At 41.5% G+C, this 14,765-nt stretch overlaps 1 protein-coding gene across 5 annotated transcripts in view; it reads left to right on the top strand.

Annotated features, from left to right (window-relative positions):
* The window catches only part of PRKACA (protein kinase cAMP-activated catalytic subunit alpha), a 39,515-nt gene that overhangs the window by 8,056 nt on the left and 16,694 nt on the right, over positions 1 to 14,765 (top strand). For 3 of the 5 annotated variants that reach the window (XM_075206911.1, XM_075206910.1, XM_075206909.1), the window contains exon 2: positions 3,310 to 3,417. In XM_075206911.1, the coding sequence (XP_075063012.1) occupies positions 3,372 to 3,417 (46 nt within the window). In that variant the 5' untranslated portion in view covers positions 3,310 to 3,371. Of the gene's footprint in view, positions 1 to 3,309; positions 3,418 to 6,320; positions 6,442 to 13,136; positions 13,755 to 14,765 lie in introns of those variants that run through there. The other 2 variants (XM_075206908.1, XM_075206907.1) reach the window with 2 other exon arrangements.

A 14,765-nucleotide genomic window follows, 5' to 3' on the forward strand; every position in this document is an offset into this window, starting at 1 on the left:
GACCCAAAGGGTAAACTTTGCCAATCGAAGCCTTTGTTTGACTGATTTAGTTGGTTAGATACACTCTGTTGGAGAGTATATCAAGTGGTATCTGTAGTTAAAGACCCCTCTTCCTTCAGAAGGAGGATGATATGCGTACCTCTGCCTACATCCTGCCCACGCTACCATATTATGTGCCATGTGTCATCCGTATGGAAATTCACAGTTCAAGCAGCTGACCATGGCTAGACAATGCAGTGCCCGGTGTATGCAGATTATTCCCCTGCAGCAACCATTAGATAATCCTTCCTAGCGATTGTATCTAAACAAAGTAGGCAGTGGCTTTTATATATGAACCTTTTCATTATAATTTAGAAGACGGTGAAAGCAAGACTTTTAAGTCAACCATTTTGTACAGGGCCCAAAGAGTCAGTGAACCAGCTTTGTGCACAATGGCTGAGCTTTTAATTAAAAAAAAACCCATGTCCTTCTAACTACTTTACTGCTGTCTGTATAAAACATTGAAGACTTGCACAAAATAATGTTTTTGGTTCAACCAGGGTATTATTGTGTGTGATATATGTACAAGACTATAGATGGAGCTATGTTATTGTGCGTTATCTACATTCTAGACTACGGGGGGCTGTGTTATTGTGTGTGATACACATACTAGACTGTACAGGGGGCTATGTTATTACGCTGATGACACACAAACCTATATCTCTTCCACTGACCTCTCTACTTCTATTCTATCTGGTGTAACCAACTGTCTTTCTGCTAGCTACACATGGATGTTCCAACGCTACCTAAAGCTCAACATGTCTTGTCTCTGAAAACCACCTCTCACTCCCGCCTACAAGACTTCTCCTGTGCTGCTCCCCACTTAAGGAATTCCCTACTCCATCAGACTTTCCTGCAGCTTTCAAATCATTAGATGCTCTTTGAAAACCCATCTCTAAAAAAAAAAGTGGTGACCTTATCCTCAATAACACTAGTCACACTAATGCACCCTCACAACTATTCCAATCTCCACTCTGAGCCACACTCGCTCCTCTTGTCTCAGTTGTTGCCTCTTCCCTTAGAATGTAAGCTCTCTAATGAGCAGGGTCCTCCATACCCTTTGTTTTCATGTCTCCATTTATTTTGTCTGTTCTTGTTTTATGTATGTCCTGTTTTATGTATGTTCTTGTCTTCCCTAATGTCCGGCACTGCAGAGCGCTGTGGTGCCTAACAAATCTACGATTATAATTGTGTGTTATCTACATTCTAGACTACGGGGAGCTGTGTTATTGTGTGTGTGATACACGTACTAGACTGTACAAGTTAGTATATATTATTTAGGACATACATCACAGACAATAGCAAAGTTCCATATAGCAACTAGGATGTATCTACCCTATATTCTGTACAATAGCATAGCTCACTAGTGTCTGCAATGTATAACATACACACAATAATATAAATATTCTAGACATAGTATTGCATGATATATATTCTTAACTATAGCAAGCTATGTCACTGTACTTAATATACTTTCCAGATACTGTGGTAATGTATGTTTGGCAGGGGATTTATATTCAGGACACTAGTGAGGTATGTCATTGTATGTAATAGAGAACATAAATAAATGGTATTGTATGTGATAAATCAGATATGTAGCTTCACTTTATTTAGAGCTAAGTTCATTTATGGTTGGAGAGTAAACTTTTATTGCATGTAATACAGAAGATTTATAGTCCTGATTTACTTTAGTGAGTATTTATTTACACACTTTAATGAGCTTCATCTGTGAGAAGGGAAGTTTAACGTTCTTCACTTAATCTTCAGTTATGTTATAATACACAAGTGCCATAAATATATATCAAAATATCATGTAAAAGATATCCTTGTATGTAGTGAATAGTCGTCACCTCGATGTTAGGACAGGGAGCAGGATCTTGTCCAGTCCTGTATTAGGACATTGTTTCACACTGAATCTTTTGTATTATAGCTTCAGGTACCCTCTGTCCTGTAAAATAAGTTGGATGTATGTTTGACATCACGATCTTCTTGTATTGGTACGACAGGAGCATCACACGTCTACTATTCCACTATCTAATGCTTAATCTCTGCCTAACTGTATGGGCAAACCTATCTGGCACAAACCACTGGTTCAGGTGAAGGGCCCAAAAATAAGCAAAGAACAAAAGAAAATGATTACAAAACGAAGCAAAAATAACTAAGAGGGTTTAGAGCAGGGTTTCCCAAACCCAGTCCTCAGGGCTCCCCAACAGTGCAGGTTTTCCGGATCACATGTGACATAATTAGGACCACCTGTGGATCTGTTACAATGTGTCAGTCAGTAATGAATACACCTGTGCCCCAGCAAGGAGATATGGAAAACCTGCACTGTTGGGGAGCCCTGAGGACTGGGTTTGGGAAACCCTCGGTTACTGTTTAAATGACATTTCCGCCCTAAAACTGAAATTTGAGCTTTGGATAGTTTCATAAATGGCGCAATATTACTTACCCAGGGTCCAGTGTTCCACCGATCCCCCTGACTTGTGTCACCATTCTGTGATGATCTCCTTGACCTACCATCAGTGTGTTGACAACACCTCTCCTATATGTAAAATGTTTTGGGTGGATTTCTTTTAAGCGTTCGTGTTGATCCCCTGCCTGTGAGTTGTGGGTCTAAACAGGGAGTAAATAGATTGGAGGAGTATAAGGACTGAACAATTCTTTCCTCTTCAAGAGTATGCTATATATCTTCTCATTTATCATAATCCATTACATTTGCATCTCACGTGGTGAATGCCAGTGGTAAAGGACAGACAGAACCTGGCAATTACCATTCTAGCTGCCAAAAATATAAACAGAATCTGCATAAAACTTTTTGTTGCATTTTGTTCTGTCAAGGGTGATCTGGGTGATCTGGGTAATGGAGTCGATCTTGTCATAGACACTGTATCAAAATCTCTTGAGTTTTAGGTGTTCCATTATATTTTGTACGTTTCCTTCCTGGCTGAGGCAAAAACTGTAACAATCCTTGAGGAAACCACTTAAAATCTCTGAACTACTTGATATTCTGCCTCCAGCAAAGAAGTGTTGATAAAACTCTTGGTCGTAATTTGCCAAATATTCCTCCAAACCTCTTGATCTAATGTTCTCTTTTATATAATTTTTTTCCATGTGATCTCATGGCAAAGTTGGCTAACCTACAGGAAAAGTATTTGTATAGTTTCCTAATGGGTTCAGGATGCTTGATCCAAGAAAGATGTTTTAGTCTTTAGTCATGATAAAAGAGAGGAGACCCATTACAATCCATAAACTGGTTTTCTGTCATCACAGGTCCTAGAGATCTAGGTGGGGGGCGTCTGTCCTGGTCCTAGAGGTCCTGCCCGCCCCCCACCATGGGCAACGCCGCTACGGCCAAGAAAGGCGGGGAGCTGGAAAGTGGTGAGTAACAGTTACGTTTTCACAGTCTCCTTATTGTGCCAGATGTGGCACGTTTGTCGTGTTTATTCTGTGAGTGACTCTGAATGGTCTATACTGAAGTTGTGTGGATGAATGACACCTACAAGCAGCATTGCCCTAGGCAGATGAGCAATATGTATGTGAAATTTAAAATGCCATTTATATATCCCATAGTGAAAAACCTGAGGTGTAGCCCAGTGATGTGGTCTGAACAATAGAATGAATACTATTTAACCTAAATCATTTATACCACAAGCGTGTATCTCCGTTCTCAATTATTTGAAACCTCTTCTACCTGGACTGTTAAACTCACTGCTTCAGTTTGTTTTGAACCATATCGATTTTCCTTAGTAAACAGCTTACTAAAGCAGCAACCCTTTGCAAGTCGTTACGCTGTCTGATTACCCAAGGATACAATGTTCTGCTGTTTAGGGGTGTCCCACCTTTTGGATGTCTTTCCTTTATGCCTTCTATGTTTGTCTCGGCCATGTGCCCAGAGGTTCATTTTATAGTGACAGATCTACTTTTACCTGAAGGTGAAAACACCAGCTGAGGGCCACGTAACTATATGTATGTATGTGTGTGTGTATATAATTTATATATATATATATATATATATATATATATATATATATATATATATATATATATATATATATATATATATATATTTATTACAAATTGATGACCCCTCATGTCAGGGTAATGATGTGTTTTACCTTTATACTTCTGGGATTGGGAAGGAAAGGGCATTCTACCATTGGGCATGCATAGTAAAAACTTGCTTACGCAAATGTGGTTCATGCAGACCTGCTGAACCACACACGCACCTGTTAGGAGGCGTGTCTCTGCCACCTGTTTGGAGGCGTGTCTCTGCCACCTGTTTGGAGGCGTGTCTCTGCCACCTGTTTGGAGGCGTGTCTCTGCCACCTGTTTGGAGGCGTGTCTCTGCCACCTGTTTGGAGGCGTGTCTCTGCCACCTGTTTGGAGGCGTGTCTCTGCCACCTGTTTGGAGGCGTGTCTCTGCCACCTGTTAGGAGGCGTGTCTCTGCCACCTGTTAGGAGGCGTGTCTCTGCCACCTGTTAGGAGGCGTGTCTCTGCCACCTGTTAGGAGGCGTGTCTCTTCCACCCGTTGCTCAGTTGAAAATACTCACTGATGAGTTGTTGTAAACCAGGTGCACATGATGGTGATAATGGAGGTATCTCAAACTGTGCACGTTTCTGTCTATGGGTGGAAATATGGTTATGTTAAGAGCTCTTTTTTTTTTTTTTTTTATATTTTTTTGTTTATTTTTCCATGTGTGACCTTCTCTTTACACTTTTACATGGTCAAGGAAACATAGTGTCTTCTACTCTCATTATATCTCACGGTACAAGGTGCATGATCTCCTATATAATTACTCACCCCAGCAGAGCCCATAGCTGGCTGTCAGACCGGTTGTTAAACACTGAACAAGAGGAAGTAATTGGCCTTGGATACGTGAGAGGGTGGGGGCTGCACACGTTTACTAGTGCTCACTCTAATACTGCAGTTCAAATCCATTTTATAAGAGTTCTGCTTCTTTCCATATAATGCACAGTGACGATATTGGTAAATTGACCATGTGTGCGCATATCTGATAAAAAGTCAGGGCATTATGTTCAGACATATCTGTAAATCCAGTCAGCAGATGACCGGGATCTTCCTGGGTGCTGTATAACTTGATCTGCCCAGTTTGACTACCCACATGTTTGGCCAAATTAGCTATGGATCCTGCTGTTTACGCTTGGATGAAGTATGACCAGATTAAGGACAGATACTTGCTGGTATTGTGTTCACTATTTTCTTTTTTTTAATGCTTGTAAAAACACAAGTTAAAAGGCACGTGTAGAGGTAAATGCATATTGATAGAACAAGATGTGTTTCAAAAACCGCAATGCAAGCAAACGGCTGTAGTGAAACAATGGTTTCTAGTGTCGCCCTTTTGGTTTAAAAAAAAAAAAAAATCATTATGGCATATTTACATTAAAGATCATGGGGCATATTCAATTAAGTATAAACATTGCGGCTACTCGGGTCTGCGTATTTTTTTTTATTAATACGCTACCGCAGCATCACAGATTTCCCGTCGCAACCCTTCGAAGGCATTTCACGCTTAATGGAATATGACCCTAAAAGGGTGAAGCTCTTCACAGAACCATTACTCAAAAGTAAGTTGTGGTAAATAATGTTGTCTTTGCTATATTACTGCAAAAATCCTGGAAATGTTGAAAGATTTTTCTAAAGTTTAGATATTTACTGATCTGTGAACACTTTTTTTTTTTTCTTTTTATTGCCCTTTAATCTGTTTTTGTATGGCCCTTGTGTATAAATAAGCCCAAAACAATAGAGGGGGCAGGGTTATATATAATACTGGGGTATGGCAATAGAAAGGGGTATAGGAAATGCGCTAGCACTGGTTAATCTATACCTGTATATAGTTTTCATGAAAGAAAATGTGTGTGCTGATGAGTTTCTCTGTTTACATGTCATTAGTGTTTGAGGAATACAGTAAGGTCTTTTGCCAGAGGGAATGTAATGGAGCCATTCTGTGTGTGTATATTGTAAGTTATGTTTGGTGAGTAATTGACACTTTGAGGAAGAAGGAAGAGTAATGTACTCGGAAGTATAGGTCAATGAGGAAATCAAGTGACTGTGCGACACTATCCAGGTTTCCTGTAAATAATGGGTTAATGGTACAGCACTGCAGGTCACTTGTAATGAGCTTTTATCCCGGATTAATCCCCTTTAGCAGTTATTAATAGCTAGCCCATCCCCTCATAACAGGGTCAGATGTGGGCAGTTGCGTCTCTTCCTGCCCCCCCTCCCCTTCTTACCACCTCCTGTCCACATACAGTGGATGCTCCGTCTCTGCATCAGATGCTCTCCTCCACCGCGGGCATCTTTCGGCGCTGGAAACTGGCTACATCTCACCTCTCCTCCTCCTCACCCCCTGCTCTGGACCGAGAGGGGCTGGAGCGCTACGGTACAGGGTTCAGGATAGGCTCTTGTAATATAGTGGGGGAAAGAGTGCTTGGAGCACATAGTGGTGGTTTAATGGTGAGCAAGAGTCATTAGTGTTGTGATATTCTGCAAGGGGTTGGTTTATGATACTAGCAAGATAGACCGGCTTTGGATGGAAGGACAACTTTTACCCCTCACTTATTTCTGAGTTTCTTTCCAGCGTAATCGCCTGTCCTAAATGAGGTCTTGGTCCTCTGTACTGGCCACTTGGCATCTGTAGTACTAGAATTTTTTTGTAAGTGGGACTACCCTCGGCTTCCCTTGTGGTTTCAGGTACAAATCATTAAAACATTTGTTGCAATGTAGGTTTAAGGAAAGTGTAGGACTCTAAACATGGTGGATAATATAGAGATTGAAATATCAGCAGCATATATGTTTACAGTGCGCTGTCCCGTATGATAACATAAGCGCTTAATTAATAGTGTGGTGCAATGTGCTGTAACCTGTAGCAACAATCCGATTTCTTACTCCCACTGTTCTAGGGCAGTTTAAAAATGTCTCGTTGGATTTTAGCACCATTGTATTTAATAAGAGCCAGAGTGACCTGCCCAGGGGCACGGCGAGCTCCAGTTTCTGTGGACTTACATACCCCATAATATTTATACTGATAATAAAACCAGCTCTTCAACCATTTCTGTTTTAGATGTGTATTGGCATGGCCTTTTATATTCCAGTGGGACTGAGCCTGAAAATATATATATGCATCTGTCTTACAGTCTTTACTGTCCTGACATGTCAAAACAGTTTTATTTACTTCCAAATCATTTAGGTCCTGGCAATGTGAAAAGTGTGATTGTCGTCCTACCATGTGACTGGGGTTTTTTTCTTTTTGTCTAAAAAAAAAAACCCCAAAACCCTCAAAAATGGTAGATTATATAGCAAGGCATGAGGCCAGCATTATGTAGAGCTTAAAAGATGTTTGAAACAACTCTGAAAATTACTTATTTGTGAGGGGTTTTTTTCTTCTTCGCTGTTTTGTCTGGGGCACTTTTAAGGTAGTGAAAACGCGTCCACATGGTTGTACTTTATACTGCGTTTTCTTGTACCCTGTAGCAAGTATTACTGATGGCACTTATTGGGGTTCATTCTGTAAAATTGTAGGTGTAAACATGTGTGATTTATTCTTTAAGACTAGAATGACTTGTAGAACATTTTTAGTTGGTTTTAAATGTTTTCTTTTTTCTATAGAGTTAAAAAGGCTTAAAATAATTGTAATCGTATTCCTAATGGTGATCCCTCAAAATGATATGGATTTATCTATAACCACTTATTGACCAGAGCGGTTTCCTCCTTCCTCTGTTGGGAACAACTGTTCTATTTATATATTTCTAAAGTCTGCCCAAGTAAATGTTATGATGTTTGGTGACTGGCTCTCTTTGGGCAGCCCATGGAAGGAAATCTCTATAGTTTATGGACTTTATATTATGAAAAACGGGTAAATTCAGGCAAATAGTGCAAAAACCAGATATTTACTATAAAATTTTCCAGCAGTTATAAAGATACTAAATATGTGTGTGGTTTACAAGGTCTGTCATGGTTATAGCGCCCAGAGACAAAGGCAAAGTTATTTATCATCTAATTCCCAGACACAGGGTCACTGACCAGCACTAATAGAAGAGGACTTCCATTTCCTGCATCATTTACACATGTTGTGAAATATAGCTACATTTTGAGTTTCATGAAGTATCTGGAGGTACTGTGCGTTTCCTCCTCCAGGTATATCACGTGACCTCCCTGCACCGTGCAGAGGAGGTCACAGGACGCCGAAGTCTGCGGCCCCTGGTCTAATAAGAACGGAAGAAGCCGTCTGGGGGGCCACAAGAGGAGGCCCAACGCTGGTTTACTCCATCCTCATGTTAGCATAGCTTTTTCTTTTTTTGTTTAGGCCATACACAGTATTTACCGCCTTTTGGATTTTTTATTTTTTTTTCATATTTTATTTTCTTACATCATGGAATCAAAATGTATTTATTCAGGAATTCTTACCACTGGTCAACACACATAGGAGGCGGTTCAATCATATGCAAGGGTTTTTTTCTACCCGTCATGTCGATAACGTTTTGCGGACTGTACATATTTTACTTCACGCTCTGAAGTTCACGTGCAATTCACTGGTAAAGTTCACTTTGCACGTTTCACCTGTTAACCCATGTCCTGTGCGAGGTACATGTGAGGTCTGCAAATAGCACGCGCCCATGAATATTCATTCATGTCTGTAGCAAGGTGCCATAATAAGGTTAGATGACAACCTCTCAGAGAGTATTGTACTCTATGGCTTCTCTTGGCACCTGCTGCTAATCTAAGCTGTTTTCGTACTGCATTGTACAAAATGTATTTTCTGTGTCCGTGTAAATGTTTTACCTCAATCATAATCTTTCAGGTTGTTGTAAATGGCGACAATATTTAGAGAATGACTTTCAGCTAGGTACTATTTTAGTCTTTCTTTCTCCAAGTCCTTTTCATAGGATTACCCCTTTTAGAGTTTGTGGTGCTAAATTAAATGAAAAAGTTGTTTTAATTTTGAGGGAAGAGGGAGTTCATATAACTTCATTTTTTTTTCCTGCCTACTAATATTCTCTTGAATGAGGTAAATGAAGGAGTGTAGACCGTGTTATGGGGATGGGTGGGGACAGGAGAGCAGCTGAGATCTCTAGTGTGGACATTTACAGTGTGTAGGATAGTGACTAGAGGGGATGAGCTGCGAGGCTGTGCTAGAGGGAGGCACAGCGTCTAGTTTATATGTACTCCCATCCTGACCTCTGTGCTCCTGGGCGGGGTTGATTCAAAGTTGAGGTTGACTATAAATCAAACATCCTCTCATCTCAGACTTCTGTTCACACGTGCACAGAGCTGGAAATTTCCACAAGTAATTCATCCACTGGGTGGTGCTGTGGTGTAAGACTTACACACACACACTTTGTGCCATAGCCTAAATATACAGTGGCGTTTGAATTATGCCTTTTTTTTTTACGTGTTAAAATGCATGTGGTACGTATGTAATGCTGAACTTTGTTCTGAGTGGATCCATAACTATCTGTGGTTTTATTTGCATTGTAGTAGTGTTTCTCTCAATACTGCTTGTTCCATTTCAATGTATTTCATTGCATTTGAAACGATAGATTGCTAGCAGTAATACGTATGCTGATTGAATGCTTTGATGTGTTCAAACACCAGTATGTATGTAGTCTTACCCGCATTCCATCTTCCACACCTGGCCATAGCTGTCTACAAAATCCCTTGTGCCCAAAGGGCTACAATTTGGTAGCTCAGTGCCTTGGCGAGCCTGCTCTTCTTAGTTCCTCTTAGTGTATACATAAGCAGCTGTGAAATGTGTCTTGGTTTTATGTTTTGTTTATCCCCAGCGAAGGGCTCAGCTGTTCATTCTGGTTTCTGAGTACAAAGCATATTAAGTTATTGTTTGGTAACATACAGGAAGTGTTCAGTCAAGTAATGTAAATTATTTAGCATTGCACCAAATATGCTATTAGTAGTGGAAATATTTTCCACTTGACTGGAAAAGTAACTTTCACTTTGTGTCCTACAATTGCTCAGCAAATAGACATACAGGGGCATATTCAATTCCGATCCGATCCGCGGTAACGCGCGTTACCGCGGAAAATGCGCACTACTGCCGGTAATACGGTATCGCAATAACGTGGATTTTTGTATGCAGCCCTATGGGCTGCGAACGAAAATCCACGTTATTGCGGTACCGCGGATTAGGTTCGGGGCCGTTCCGGCGCGATCCCGCGGATCGGGATCGGAATTGAATATGCCCCACAGTGTTCTGATCACAACAGTGCTGCCTAGTGGCCACATTATCATAAAGATGGCAGAATACTACCTGAAGTATAGTTTGTTTTTCAGAGAGTGATTGTGGAATTTTGGATGCAAATCTGTTTTTTGATTATGTTGAAAAAGGACTAATTACTGCTGTACGAGTTTCCTCAAAACAATGGCCCTTAGATATTACAGTTTTCATGTAGACTCCTTACTGACTTTCCCACATTGAAAGACAGGAAGTGATGTCACTGGCTCCTTGTGAATTGATAGGTTGTATTGTAATGAATGTTCTGCCTTCACCTTGTATGTGAAAGGTGTACACTCTGTAAACACTGCACCTTGTTTAGGTTGTAAGACACCGCCAGTCTCCATTAAATTATATGGTACCCTCTACGGCACCTAATACCCCTTCAGTTCTTGGCGCTCACAGAAGAAAGAGTGTATACCTCATTTGAATGTGTAATAAATCTAAAACACAAGTTGATCCAATATTTTTAAAAATATCTTGCAACTGCACTGTGGTGTGTCCTTCAGTAGGATTATTGTCAGGTAGTCTGAGCAGAGGGAATGATCCCTCAAAAGTCACATCCTTAACTCAGAATCAGTAATTTGGAAAAAGTGATCTTTAAGTTTCATATTGTTTTGTACAGTCTGCAGTATATTTTTTTTTTGTAACATTATTTGGAGATCACTAACTTAATGTGTGTCCTCCGTGCCGCAAAAAGAACCTTGAGCAGCTACTTAGGCCTCACTTTTCCTCCACTAGTTTAGTCTGGATCAAGCTTCCTAATCTGCAGATAGTCTTATCTGCAACTTCTTTTCTCTAGAAGCTGCATTTATTTCCTCTGTGGCTTTAGTCCTTCAACATCAGTGGTTACTTTACACTGGGCTGCAAACAAGACATTATCAATATATCACTAATTTACTGCATCTGTTGACTGCACACACTGGAGTCAGCCACAATATTCAGGACGCAACCTGCCCATTCCTAGGTGCCGATGCAATCAGCCATAAGGTCCCATAGGAACCTTGCACGATGAGTCTCTGCGGGATGTTTCTGTAAATGATCTTTGCTCATTTTTGCTCACACCTCCTAGATTGCTGTAATATCTGGTTCTGTGAGTACATAGGAACCTTAGAAATCGAACATCGTGGCTAATTGAATCAGCTCCCTAATGTGCCAGTGATTCAACTGGTTCCTATTTGGCTGCTTAGGATAGAAATTCTCTGCCCATAAAATGGCTGCATACGTCGCGTAGGTGACAACTGATATTTTAACTACGTATTGTTTGCAACCCAATAAAAAGTGACGAGAGACATAAATAATGCATAAAGCTATGGAGATGATCACTGCAGCTTGTAGAGAAAAACGTTATACTTTATTGCAAAAAGTACTCATTTGGGAAAGTAATGAATCGTTAATGGGTAAAATTGTGTGTGGCGCGCTGTTAAAAAGCAACGCAAAAATGAAGACGCAACACAGAATGGTTTTGCATTGTTTTTCTGGTTCTGTCTAATACAATGTCTGAGGCCTTAGTGGATTGTGTTCTGCGGTTATCACCTATGTAAAGAAAGGGCCATTGTGACCTTTACAAGGTCAGCACAGGCTCTTATGGGAATTGTTCCTGACCTAAGGCCATCCATTGAGATAAGCAATGTTTGACCTTTTAGAAAACAAATGCACTTCAGTATGTGTGCATCCTATATGTAGGTGGAGGATTTGTCACACTTTACTATATACCATACTGCAGTAAATGAAGAGAACCATATTCAGGGTGAAACTAGGACACAAACATGAAATAAACAAAGACACTGACACAGCAGTCGTAGCAGGCAGAAATGTAAAGACACAAATCTGTGTAGTTCTTGTTGCATTGCAAAACCACGATTTACTCATCTGTCTGTGTAAGTCACCAGGTAAATAGACACAAGACTTCACGAGCACTCAGCCATTATAACATGTGTGTATAAGTGCACCATCTCTGTGTTCCTGTGTGAGGTGCAGGCAGTATGTGGATGCACATGTATGTCTGTGTGTAGAACAAGTAGTGCCAGGCGGTGCATTGCGATAAGAACGCAGACACCTGGCAGTAAGACAGCTGGCAGACTCTGCTAAATACATGGATGAACTAGACTTTCTGTAGCTGATGCTTTTCTCCCTCCGGTCTATGGTTTGTGTTCCTGTCACGTTCATGTTGTTAATATTGCCTCCGTTCTGTTCTCATGTAAGCCTTGCTCTCCTTTCTGAATCTGTTGGTGCCTGGCCTCCTACATTCTGCACAGATGTGATCCAGTTATCCGTACACATCTGATTGTAATTGGTTCCCTTATTCCTGCCAGCGCGCACCCCTCCCCCCCTGCCTGCGCACATTGGACTTTATTGGGGCCCCCAGTCTTTTTCACACTTATGTACCTGGTTTTTTTTTTTTACATTTCTGACTGGTGTTCCCCCAATAACCCCCTCCCCCTACTTCTGTTGTACATCTATTGGTGTGCTCCTATCTGTTCATTCCACTTCAGATGCTGGTGCATCCCTTTTTCAATAACTTTTAAGTCTGTGTCCTGCAAATCTGTTGTCACTGCTGCTTTTTATAATTGACATGTAAATTTGAATCTGCAGACACTCCCTTTGTCATTGTTTGTCTTCTCCTTCATCTTTGACCGTTGGTCTCTTTACCTTCCCTGCTGTCTGCATCTGCCTGCAGCCTTTAGTGTCTCACCTTTACTCCTCGGATTTTCTTCTCTCTCCCTCCTCTCTCTCTCTCTCTCTCTCTCTCTCTCTCTTCCAGGTCTTTCTCCTCTGCCCACACTCCTCCCCTTTTTTGTTTTTATCAAGACTCCCCCTTCCACCCCCTGTCAACAAGAGAGACCTGCAGCCAGCTGATAAGAGGGCAGGCACTCACTGCCTCTTTCACTGACACTCTCTTAGCACTCTCTTTCTGTGACAATCCCCACTGCATCTGTCTCTCCCTGTCCTGTCTTGTCTCCTGCTGCCTCACATGCTCCAGTCTCTTCATTGAAGAGTGTGCTCCCTCCCTCCTCTCTACCTCTCCCTAATTCTTAACATGCTCTTTCACTTCCTGTCCTACCTTACCTGCGTTCCTATTTAATATTGGCTTTCTCTCCCCCAACACTCTTTCTGCCATGTCTGCTCCTCACTTCCCCCTCTGTAGACCCCTCTTATGTGTTACCTTCTTTTTCCAGCACATAATTTCCTTCCAAGTGTGTCTGTTCTACAATTAACACTCTATCTGCTAACTCTGATATAATTCTCTACCTTTCCCCCCCTCTTAATTGAATGTCAGACCTGCTGAACTAGTTCCCTTTTGAGTTGTGGCCCCAGGATGTCGGCCCTGCAGAAGTTGGAGAACTTTGCCTCACGGGTCTTCAATCGCGGACCCCGCAGTCCTGCTCCGGGGAGGGAGCCTGGGCTCCCCAGCAGTCCTCAGACACCCAGCCTGCCTAGCAGCTTGCTGAGCTGGGATCGGGAGAGTGAGTTTGCGCGATGCCCTGCGGGGTAGTGAGCAAGTGCGCTCAATTCTAAGTTTGAGATCTTGTTTAAAGAGACTGGAAGGTTTTTGGTTTGTGTAAATACTCTGACGGAAAGGGACAAGACACAATGTTCTGCAAGATGAAACCATAGGTATTGTGTAATGCTCAGTGCTTGGAATGTTATGTGTAAGGTTACAGTATTCTGTTTTAGTAGTGCATCACTGTTTTGGTCATTTGTGATGGTCTGCAGGACTTTTGCGTTATACTTGTGCCATTTTAATGTCAGGTGATGCTCTGCGTTTTATACAAGCAGACCAAAACGTCCTGGCATGCACACAGTTATGCGATGATCTGCATGCCTCTGTTATCTCGCCCTCTTAAAGTTTGGTTGACATAACTTTCAGCGTGTGCAATGCTCTGCAATCTGCTGTCACACTCTACTTTGCAATGCTCTGTAGTTAATCTTTTATTGCAGCTTCCTGTATTCTTTTCTGGTGTTTTTATCACTGTCTTCCACTGCTGCACAGAATGTGTCCCCCTACGCGCTGTGTCTATGCCATTGTACAGCATGTTGAACATATAGTGAACATGTGTAAGCTGACATGCTGTGAAACCCCACACACCATAGGATGGGCATAGCTGGCATAACTGGTTTGCCTGTGCTGCCAGCAGGTGTGGTTTATAGGCACTGAGGGTGGTTCCATAGTTATGCAAGTCTGTAGCATTTATTGTTCCTATGTACCTGCTCTCTGCTCATCTGCCTTTCATAGCCGACTTCTTGTCAGTACTGTCTCTGTTCTTTATGCAGTGTGTTAGTCACCTTGCAGGACCTTGTGAACGCAGCATTACATGTGGACGGTTCCTTATTTCCATGTGCAGAGAACGGGAGTTGAGTGGCTAACGTGCGCTCATGTTTTAAGTGAATGAGATCCTCCAGTAGCCATGCTTTTGAAGAAGGCATTCTGATCTTTCTTTGTCTTGAGTATAAAGAAAATAGACTAAACTAATAAT

The sequence above is a fragment of the Mixophyes fleayi genome, chromosome 4, assembly GCF_038048845.1.
Source record: "Mixophyes fleayi isolate aMixFle1 chromosome 4, aMixFle1.hap1, whole genome shotgun sequence".
NCBI lineage: Eukaryota > Metazoa > Chordata > Amphibia > Anura > Limnodynastidae > Mixophyes > Mixophyes fleayi.